We start from the raw sequence: 11,598 nt of genomic DNA on the forward strand, positions 1-11,598 counted from the left end.
CTAGAAATATAATTATCAAAATTATCATTTTACAAAAAAAAATTTATTGGTCAAATTTTATTATAATCTAAATAATTGTATAGAAAGATGATGGAAGTTGAGGGGATATGTAGAAATTGGTGTGAGAAATTGTAATTAGTGGGCTATCTGCTCATGGTGGAGAATTATTTTTTGGAAATGAACTCAGAAAAATTTGTCCTTATAATTAAGGATATTTACACTGCATATTTTTATCACACAGTGACTCTCATTCCTAAATGAGATATCAGCAAAAGGGTTAAATTCTTTTTTTTTTTTTTTGGGTTGAATTCAGTTTCTCAAAAAAGAAGGAAATTGAAGTTAATTTGAACAAAATTTAAGGATACGAGAATGCAATTATTACCAAGTCTAAGGCGTCCACAGCAATAGATGATGTAATGTGTTTAGAAGATATATGCATCATAGGTTCCAGCATTTGAGTCTTTTATGTCTCTTTGTAGGAAAGAGTACAGTGGATTCAACCCCGATTATCAACATGATCCTCATGTTGGAAGTAGGATTCAAACACATAATTTTTTTATAAGAAAATAATCCATTATTATGAATTGAACCAACTTGTATAGAATTCAAACACAAACTTTCGTAAGAAAATAAGTAATTATCACTGATTGAGCCAACATGCGTCTGACCAATGAGTCATTATTTTCGTTGGCCTCACATGCCTAGCAGTTAGTCCGACTAGAATGCAGAAGGCTACGTGCTTGTTGAGGGTTCTTTAGCCTATACATGTAAGCTTTTGAGTTCTCTGTCATTCACTTAGCTTCCATTTCCACTTGGGATCGGTTCGTTTGACTCAGAAATGGAGGAAAATGGGACTACAACTCCACCAGCAAAAGCTGGCAATAGCAATCTTGTGTTTGCAGTGAATGGAGAGAAGTTTGAGGTGGCAAATATTGACCCTTCAACAACTTTACTTCAGTTCTTGCGTTATCATACTCGTTTCAAGAGTGTCAAGCTTAGCTGTGGTGAAGGTATCTACTTCTATCCATGGATCCGTTTCTTGAGTTCTTAATGAATTTTTTAAGTCCCTGTTTATCAGTTTCTATTTGCTGCGGTGATTTGTTGAACTGTTTTAAGGTGGATACAGAAAGCATTAAAAAAAAAGATCCAAAATCAGAATGAATGATTTAACATTTTTGTTCCCCTTCATATGATGAGTGAACTTCTTGTTCAGGCTGACTAATCATTATGTTGCAGTTTTTCCTTCCTTTTTATAAATCTCTTGGTTTCAGCTTCTGATAAGTTTTTGAGGTATCTTTTGTTGAGGCTGGTGTTGTTGATGGCTAGGATTCAGAGGTTGGTTCCATTGTAGGAATCACTAATCAATTATACTTCAGAAGCAATGATCTTCATAACATTTAAGGTAAAGTACTTTTTATCCGTGATTTGATGCTTTATTACATTATTCTATGGTTTAAAAATCCATATATGATTCTCTCATTTCTTGGATTAAAGCATCACGGTTAATTTTCGTGTTAAACTTAATGGTCAATATTAGATTGTCAAACAAAAATTATTAAATTTACAAATTCACCTTCACTACTTTTTCTTTTTCCTTCGGGAGAGAAAAGATGATTTTAACAAATTGTACTTTGGCTTATTAAATTGTAAAAAATCTTAATTTGTCCCAAATACAAAAGAGAAGAAAGAAAAATAAAAAATAGAAAATTTGGTTTCCCTTTCTTCTTTTTGGTATTTGGGGTAGATTAAGATTTATTACGATTTAGTAAGTCGAAGTACAGTTTTTATAATCATCTTTTCTCTTCCCAAAGGAAAAAGAAAAGGAGAAAAGAGAAGGAAAAAAGAAAAAAATAGTGAAAGGGTGAATTTTCATTTCTAACTGTGATGCTTTAGTCTAGACAATGAGGTGGTTATGCATAGATTCTTAAACTGTAGGAAAATTATCTAGTAAAGCGCCAAATCACAAGAGGGTAAAAAGTAATTCATCTTAACATTTCATAACCAATTAAACAGATTCTCTAGAATTCAATTTTTGGAGTTCAAATTGAATATGCCAATGCCGAACAGAATGGTATGTTATTGGATGCCCTTTTGATAGAGAACAGAGGTTAGACTGTTAGTAACAAGTAAACCTTTTATCTATATGTACAAATATTTTTAGTGATCATTGTCTTTCATTCAACATGTTATCAAGGGCAGATATTACGATATTCTGAATTCTATATTATGACTCAGATTAAAGTTTCAAGTAACTACCGGCTTTGCAGGATCTTTAACTTCTTGGTGACATTAGCTGCTTTCCTTTTGTTAACTGCAAAGAATCTAAAAACACCAATTCTAATTCACCAGACATGATCTTCGCTGTTGTGGAATTACATAATTAGTTTTTGGCGCATTGTTTCAGATGAAGTACATTAAATTCTGGTTCTCTGACATAGTTGCCTTACTTCAATGTAAGTTTCTTGTGATTAAAGTTGAATTGCCTTCATACAACGTTCAATGCTGGGGATGTTCTGCCACAAAAAGGTAGTCTGGATTTGTGTGCATAGTCATTGCAGTGAATCTGAAAAGACAGAATCCGAGAGAACTCTGCTATCTTATGGCTGACTTTTCTTCAACTGTTTATAGTGCTTTAGTGCATTTGCTTTAGAAATATTTTGACATAATTTATTTCGTATTTTCTGCTACGGAATTGGTAGCAGCTTAACATGTTCAGTTTTTCCTCTAGATAGATATATTCAACAGAATTTAACTTAGTTTTTAGTTGCTTTACGTGACTATCGTGTTAGAAGATAGCTAATGTGGTCACATGCATTGCTTGTTAAAGCTGTTCATCAAACTGATAGTCTGTTCATTTTATTAATGGCACAGGTGGCTGTGGTGCTTGTGTTGTTATGCTGTCTAAATATAACCCTGAGCTTGGTCAAGTTGAAGATTTCTCTGTGAGTTCATGCCTAACACTTCTTTGCAGCGTAGATAATTGCTCAATTACTACCAGCGATGGACTTGGAAATAGTAAAGATGGTTTCCATCCAATTCATCAACGATTTGCTGGATTCCATGCTTCTCAATGTGGATATTGCACACCTGGAATGTGTATGTCATTTTTTGCAGCACTTATGCAAGCTGAAAAAGCAAACAGGCCAGAACCTCCACCAGGATTTTCCAAGCTGACTGTTGTTGAGGCTGAAAAGGCCATAGCTGGAAATCTCTGTCGCTGTACTGGATATCGACCAATTGCTGATGCCTGCAAAAGTTTTGCTGCTGATGTTGATTTGGAGGATTTGGGACTGAATTCCTTTTGGAGAAAAGGAGAGCCAAAGGAGGTTAAATTAAGGAGAATGCCTTTGTATACTCCAGATGGTAAGTTCAGTAGATTTCCAGAATTTTTGAGAGGCAGGTCGAAGTCAGCACGGATCTTGCACTTAAAAGGCAAGTCCTGGTACAGTCCTACTACTATTGAGGAGGTTAAAAGCTTGTTGAACTCTAACATGATTGAGGATAATATGCAGATAAGGCTAGTAGTTGGTAACACTGGGATGGGTTACTATAAGGAACTAGATAACTACGACAGATACATTGATCTCAGATATGTACCTGAGCTATCGACAATAAGAAAAAACCACCGGGGAATTGAGATTGGGGCTGCTGTGACAATCTCCAAAGTTATATCGTGTCTGAAGGAGGAAGGTAATGTATATTATTCCTCTGATAGCAAGCAGGTCTTTGAAAAACTTGCTGACCATATGGAGAAAATTGCTTCAGGGTTCATTAGAAACTCAGCGAGTATTGGTGGGAATTTAGTGATGGCACAAAGGAAAAGTTTTCCTTCAGATATAGCTACTATACTTCTTGCTGTAGGTTCTCTTGTTAGCATAACAAGCGGCCACAATCATGAAAGCCTTACATTGGAAGAATTTTTTTCAAGACCGCCTATGGACTCGACAAGTGTGCTACTCAGTGTCCACATTCCATCTTTAAAACCAAACGGAAGTGGTTACAGCAATGAATCTAATTCCAAGTTGATTTTCGAGACCTATCGTGCTGCACCACGACCCCTAGGTAATGCTTTGCCTTATTTGAATGCTGCATTTCTGGCTGACGTATCTCCTCAAGTAAATGGACTTATAGTAAATGATATCCAATTAGCTTTTGGTGTTTATGGGACTAAACATCCAACACGAGCAAGAAAGGTTGAGGAATACCTTTCAGGGAAGTTACTAACTGCCAGCATTCTATATGAAGCAGTAAAATTAGTTAAAGCAGCTGTAATACCTGAAGCTGGCACTTCACATGCTGCTTACAGGACGAGCTTGGCTGTTGGTCTCCTTTTCCAGTTTCTTTTTCCATTTGTCAATGTTGGCTCTGCTATTTGTGATGGTCTATCCAATGGATTTGCTGGCAATTTGCTGAAGGACTCTTCTGAAAACCATAAAGAGAATTCTCTGCATCAATCGGCAAGCTCAAAATTGTTGTCCTCTGGGAAACAGGAGGTGAAATCAAGTAAAGAGCACTATCCAGTCGGAGAACCAACAACAAAGTCTGGTGCTGCCATCCAAGCTTCTGGTTTGATTTTCTTTTAATTTTACTGGGATACTTAGTACATCTTTGAATTGGTAGGTTTACTGATTTGTCAGATTTTAGAGTTATAATATGCTGGAAATGTGTTAGTTTTTCTTTTCATTTCAAACGTTTTACAAAATTCACTTTAGGCATATGTCTCCCTAATAGCAGAATACACTGGCTGTGTCAAATAAATGTTTTAACGTGTCCTTTCTTTTCACAGTAGTTATGCCTATGATTTTCAATCTTGTTATTTGATGCTCGGACTAAAATTTGGTTTTTAAAAGCCTTCAAAACAAAACCTTTCTTTAGATAGCTAATTGAAGTCCATCTACAAGTATGCATACTGTGTTATTGGGAAATCACATTTTTGCTTCTTTCTTGCTGCTTCTTGGGGTTTAAGGGTCTGGTGTTGAAGATTTTGATGGTCTCATGCCAAGTTGTTTCTAAAGAGGCTCCAAACTTTCAATTTATCAATTTTATTCTCTCGGACCTTATATTCTTGTTCTTAGCTTCCCCTTTTTCCATTATATATCATCATCAGTCTTCAAATTTGAATTTATGGAGATTGATTTGCAGGAGAAGCTGTATTTGTTGATGACATTCCGTCACCTCCAAACTGTCTGTATGGCGCGTTTATCTATAGTACTAAACCTTTAGCAAGGATAAAAGGTGTGGAATTGATACCAAACAATCGAATAACTGGGGTTGCTGCTCTTATATCTTATAAAGACATTCCAGAAAGAGGGGAAAATGTAGGATCTATGACAAAGCGTGGTTTTGAACCTTTATTTGCTGATGAATTTACCAGGTGTGCCGGAGAGCCAATTGCATTTGTGGTAATTCTATGCATCCAGAATCCCCTCAGTTAATTGCAGATAGCCCTCTCATATGATGCTAATGAGTCTCATCATATCCTGTTTATGTCTGTGTTTGGAACAAACTTTTTATAGGTAGCAGAGTCACAAAAGTCTGCCGATCTTGCAGCGAGATCAGCTCTGGTCAAGTATGACACTGAAAACTTGGATCCACCAATTTTAACTGTTGAAGAAGCTGTTGAGAGGTCAAGTTTTTTTGAGGTCCCTTCTTTCTTGTATCCAGCACAGGTTGGTGATTTCTCCAAAGGAATGGCTGAAGCTGATCATCGGATTCTTTCTGCTGAGGTAGTAGTAGTTTCTCATATCAATTGTTTTGCCGCATTTTCTTGAAGTGTTCTTCATATTGTCAAGAATACTGAAAAGCCATGCTAAGTTCCAAGTTTTTCTGCTTATTTAATTTACAGATCAAACTTGGGTCTCAATACTATTTCTATATGGAGACACAAACTGCATTAGCAGTGCCAGATGAAGACAATTGCGTATTAGTTTATAGTTCAACTCAGTCTGCGGAGCATATGCACGTTACAATTGCAAAATGTCTTGGCATTCCCCATCATAATGTCCGTGTAATTACAAGAAGGGTTGGCGGAGGCTTCGGGGGCAAGTTAATGAGATCAATGCCTGTGAGTATCATTAACCCGTAGATTAAGTTTTTCTCAATGTTTCCGTAGTACATGCCTTATCTTTGAGTAATTTTGGTGTCATTCAAAGTGGTCTGGTCTGTGTCAAATGAGGTGTAATTTTACAGGGAAACCAAAGATGATTCCTGCTGAAAGGAGCTTCTGCATGCATTGATGTTATCCTTGTTGATTTTATTTTGATTATTGCTTTTCCACAATTAAGTGTTTTCCTCTGTCTCTGTCATGAACAACATGACAGCAGTTCCTCCATTTGCTGCTGCAAACTGACGCCTAGCAATCATTTTATAGCTTACTAGGTTAGCAAACCATCTTTTATTCTGATGGTATTTCATAAGGAATCCATATCAGGACTGTGATGGAATAAATATGCTCACCTTTCATATGCATTTTGATTGCGGATGATGAATATGTGCACTTCTTGAATTTGGATTTAACATTTGCAACTGTTGCATAATGGCCTTGTGTAGAAAAGATCTCTATCCTGAAATACTATCATATTCTAACAATTTTGCCTCATTCTCTCTTTCTCTCTCTCTATTGTGTGTGTGTGTGTCACATAGGTGTGCTGCACAGAAATTTGCATATGCATATAAACGCTCAGACATTTTGTGATTGTTTGTTAGACCTTGTTTAAATGTGGATTCTTATGTCTTCCTAGTCCTACTTTTATTGGTACAAAAGCTTACAACTGTGTCTTTCAGGTTGCTACAGCATGTGCACTTGCAGCATATAAATTACGCTGTCCTGTCAGGACATATCTCAATAGGAAGACCGACATGATAATGATTGGTGGAAGACATCCCATGAAAATAACTTACAATGTCGGATTCAAATCAAGTGGAAAGGTCACAGCCTTGCACCTTGACATACTGATTAATGCTGGGTTATCTGCAGAAGTTAGTCCCGTCATGCCGCTTACCTTGATTGCTACCCTTAAAAAGTATAATTGGGGTGCTTTGTCATTTGACATAAAAGTTTGTAAGACAAACCACTCTACCAAATCTACAATGAGAGCCCCTGGGGAGGTTCAAGGATCTTATATAGCTGATGCCATAATGGAACAAATTGCATCAATGCTTTCTATGGAGGTAGATTCTGTTAGAAATATAAATCTTCATACATTTGAAAGCCTTAAAGTGTTCTATGGGGAGGCTGCAGGTGAAGCACTAGAGTATACTTTGACAGACATGTGGGAAAAATTGGGTGCATCTTCACGTTTAGTCCAAAGAATGGAAATGATAGAGCAGTTTAATCGGATCAACACATGGAAAAAAAGAGGTATATCACGGGTTCCAATTGTGTATGAAGTGGCGGTAGTGTCAACGCCTGGCAAAGTTAGCATCCTTTCAGATGGATCTATTGTTGTAGAAGTAGGAGGAATAGAAATAGGCCAGGGTCTCTGGACTAAGGTAAAACAGGTGACTGCATATGCTCTCAGTTTAATTGGTTGTAATGGGACTGAGAACCTAGTGGAAAAGGTACGAGTTGTACAGTCAGACACTTTAAGCTTAGTGCAAGGGGGTTATACTGGTGGAAGCACAAAATCTGAATCAAGTTGTGAAGCAGTCAGATTATGCTGCAATCTCTTAGTTGAACGTCTTGCCCCGCTCAAAAGTAAGTTGCAGGAACAAATGGGTTCAGTTAACTGGGAAGTCCTGATAGTTCAAGTAAGATGCTTTTCCCAGCTTCTCGATGGTATAACTCTAGATGTTAATTTGATCAAAGCTCTGTTGTGTTTCATTTGTGAAACAAGCTTCTTGTCTTCATCCAATATCTGCTTGTCATGTAGAATTCTTACTTCAGAAACTTATAGATTCCATAACGAGTAGCTACATCAGTTCTATCAATCAAGTTCTAATGAAGCTTTTTTTCCCCGATATCTGGGATTGAACAATGAGGCCTATATTTGCATTAGTATCAAGTGATTAACCAAAAAATCTAATAAAGTTTCTGGAACTATAAGCTCCAATAGAATTTCCAAGTCTGGAAAAGGAATTTTCCAATTAAATGATTACAGAATAAACACTTCATAAATCAGAAAAAAATCATTGCTAATCTTTAAAAAATGAGTTAATAGGCTATTTTGTTCTAGTATGTTTCGAGAGCTGCTGAACAACATTTTTGGAAACCTAATTTAATCTTCCTTTGCTAGAGAATTGAGCATAGTCCAATGGTTAAGGGTCTTTCTTTTTCTTCTTAGGATGAGGATCTAATCCTTACAGTCTCCCTAAAACCCTTCCCACTTATTATTTCCCGGCCTTCCCCTTCTTTTAAAACAGCCACAAAGGAAAAGAAAATTCTTTCTTTGCTACTTTCTGGAACCTGTCTAGGATTACTGGTCACACTAAATGTTTCATAAATTGTTGCGACTTTTTACACCTTTATCATTTGGGACTTCTCTGACTGTAGGCATATTCTCAATCTGTGAACTTGGCTGCACATTCTTACTATGTGCCTGCATCCAATTCCATTCATTACCTGAACTATGGCGCTGCGGTTGGCGAGGTAAATTTGTTTCCCTCTGCATTCTCTGTGAGACCATGACAAAAATTTATCTTACAAGCTATTCATAGTACTTTAAATGATGGATGTTAAGTAATGCACCATTTTGATTGAGCAAAATACTCTTACATTGGAGAAATCATGGAATAGTTGTCTGCTGTGGCCTTATAATGAATGGCGTGAAATGATGAAGCTGTTTTAATTGCAGGTAGAGATAAATATACTGACCGGAGAAACTAAAATTCTGCAAGCAGATATTATCTATGATTGTGGAAAGAGCATGAACCCTGCAGTGGATTTGGGACAGGTTAGTTATTTGTTTCTTAATACTTATCCGTATCTACTGTGATTGCTAATGCTCAACTTTATTTTTGTATTACATTTCTTGTTAGCGTGATTCAATGTACCTTAAAATTTATTGAGCAAGCTGAGCTCATGAAGAATGACAGACTATGTACTGAGATTCTCTTCTTTCAGATTGAAGGAGCTTTTGCCCAAGGAGTTGGATTCTTTATGCTCGAAGAGTTCGTTATCAACGCAGATGGATTGACAATTTCAGATGGCACATGGACATACAAGATCCCAGCAATTGATAACATACCGATGCAGTTGAATGTTGAAGTGGTAAATAGTGGACATCAGGAAAAGCGTGTTCTATCATCTAAAGGTATTTCTTCAAGTTTGTTAACTGTGTCAGAAGTAATATAATTGAATTTTTACAAGTATTGTGGTCTTTGGTGCTTTCTGGCATCACATGCTGGCTAAATCTGTTGGAATCACAACTTCAGAAATGACAAAGGGAACAGGATGGAGAATTATTTTCACTGTTATTTTCCTAATCCAAACTAAAAAAATATTTACAAACTGTCATAGAACGCCCGAATGCACTACAGAATATTTGTAATCTACTTTTCTTTAAGTAATCATTCAATGATCCAAACAAGTAAATCTTAGACAACAAAGCTCGTGGTGCTGAAACCATACCTAGTTGTTTCAGCGTTCAATTGAATGTGGCTAAATGTATGATCCACCAGACTTGAGCTATTTGACTGTTCTGGTTTAGTTGAACTTCTTTGTTCAGAAGCAGAGCTACCACATTGCCAATCCAGGTATACAAATGGATGATTTATTTGTTAATATCAAGAACTATAACTGTTTTAGAAAAACAAATGTAATGGGAAAATAGACGTAAACTTCTCACCCTTGCAATTGATGTATGAAATGAGCAGTCCTAGCAAATTGAGGTGGATAATTTGACTGGTGCACATGAACAAATCTGCACATGCAAGCAAGATAAATTTGTATCGATCTTTAACCTGGAATTGACCATTGTGTAGCCTCTGGAGAACCACCATTGGTTCTTGCGGCCTCAGTACATTGTGCAACGAGGGCGGCAATTAAAGAAGCCAGGAAACAGCTAAATACTTGGAGCAGACTTGATGGACCAGATCCAGCATTAGAGTTGGATGTCCCAGCTATTATGCCTGTTGTGAAGAAAGCCTGCGGCTTGGATAATGTCGAAAAGTACCTGGAAAGCTTGCTTCATTGATTTGATGGTCCACAGGAACTTTAGCGTATACGACAATCATATTTATAGTCGTATGGAAATATGCATGTTGTTACTCTCCTTAAACGATAGTTTATCCATCATAAAGAATGATAGTTATGGGCTCCTGTTTGATCAAATATCATTGCCTTGTCATATTGCCCAATTTTCATATGTTCTGATCTTGTTATTCTCTGTATTTTTAAGTTGGCTATTGGTACCAACGCTGAGCCTGTTGCTTGGTTATTTCTTTTATTTGGACCTTTCTTCCATTCTCGTTCTGCAAGATAGCTAGCAGAGGCATAACTGTTCTTCGTTTCCCTTTCTCTCTTGCAAGAATTGGAGTATCCCCGAAAATAAAAAGGTCAATTTGCCTCCCCTAAAGTTAGAGCAAATTTCAAATCAAACCCTTATGCTTGAACAAAATATATAAAGCCCCCTCAAACGCTTAAGTTTGTAACGCATGAGCCCTCACGTTAGTCAACTAATGTCAACAGTTCCAAATTCATAAAAGTCAGCATTAACTTTGTACCTTGTTCCTAGACTACCTAAAATTCCATTACTGTAAGTGTATAAGTCGTATACAAATATAGGAAAGATTTCAAGTGTTGATCCCACATGCAAGATTAATTAACGTATCAACATTTATCGAACTACTTTACTATTTAGACTATTGCAAGTGCAAGCAAATAAATATATACTACATATAATAAACAAAATGAAAATCACAAGCTAAAGCTCCTAGGGTTTAGGTTTTCTCACTACATTTTCTAGTTAAATAACCCGATTAATTGAGTTCTATCTTTTTAACTAAAAAATGGTGTAATTTTGTAATATATGCGATACCTACTTTCGCCATTATATTCGCCATACTCATAATTAATTTATATCTACTTTCATAATTATGAAACTAGTTATAAACTCAATAGGGCTCGTGAAATTACTTGGTTAAAATAAAAAAAAAGTGTGCCTCTAATTTTGTGAGTCTACAAAAGTGTACCAAATCTGGTTGCGACCAGATCTTTCCTTAGCAACTAGATCTGGTCACGGGAGGTGGGAGAGGGGTAGGGATGGGAAAGAGGGGAGAGGAGGGGGGGGAGAGGAAGGAGGGGGAAATGGGAAAGTGAGGAGGGCATGAGAGAAAATAAAGGGGTCGTGGCTGGTGGTGCAGGAGGAAGGTGGCAACGGAGGAAGAAGGAAGAAAAAATAAGGTGCTGGCGTCTGTGTAGCAATGCAGGAAGAAGGCATAAAAAAAAAAGGAAAGGAAAAAGGAAAAGGAAAGGAAAATTGAAAAAAATTAACAAAGGATTAGCTACCAATACCACAATAGGTTAAAAAGCGTTATTCCATTCTTGTATGAATCACAGTGGAGAGTTATGTAGACATTTTTCAATAATAGAAGAGTTTCGATGGAAGGCACTGAAAGTGACAAACCACATATAGTAGCTAGTGGGAGAACCACCGAGAC

General features: G+C 36.7%; 1 protein-coding gene across 2 annotated transcripts; it reads left to right on the plus strand.

Moving 5' to 3' along the window:
* Positions 1–550: 550 nt before the first annotated feature.
* Positions 551–10,302, plus strand: LOC113725386 (indole-3-acetaldehyde oxidase). Of its 2 annotated transcripts, none has more exons than XM_027248534.2 (10): positions 551–1,010; positions 2,872–4,566; positions 5,143–5,402; positions 5,517–5,726; positions 5,846–6,064; positions 6,784–7,749; positions 8,492–8,587; positions 8,793–8,891; positions 9,062–9,251; positions 9,922–10,302. In XM_027248534.2, exons 1-10 carry the CDS (start codon positions 839–841, stop codon positions 10,131–10,133), a joined length of 4,119 nt encoding a protein of 1,372 aa, XP_027104335.2. In that variant the 5' UTR covers positions 551–838; the 3' UTR covers positions 10,134–10,302. The 2 variants fall into 2 exon arrangements, with proteins under 2 accessions (XP_027104335.2, XP_027104342.2); XM_027248541.2 differs by lacking the exon at positions 551–1,010 and adding an exon at positions 1,300–1,402.
* The last annotated feature ends 1,296 nt before the right edge of the window (positions 10,303–11,598 follow it).

The sequence above is a fragment of the Coffea arabica genome, chromosome 1c (genome assembly GCF_036785885.1).
Source record: "Coffea arabica cultivar ET-39 chromosome 1c, Coffea Arabica ET-39 HiFi, whole genome shotgun sequence".
NCBI lineage: Eukaryota > Viridiplantae > Streptophyta > Magnoliopsida > Gentianales > Rubiaceae > Coffea > Coffea arabica.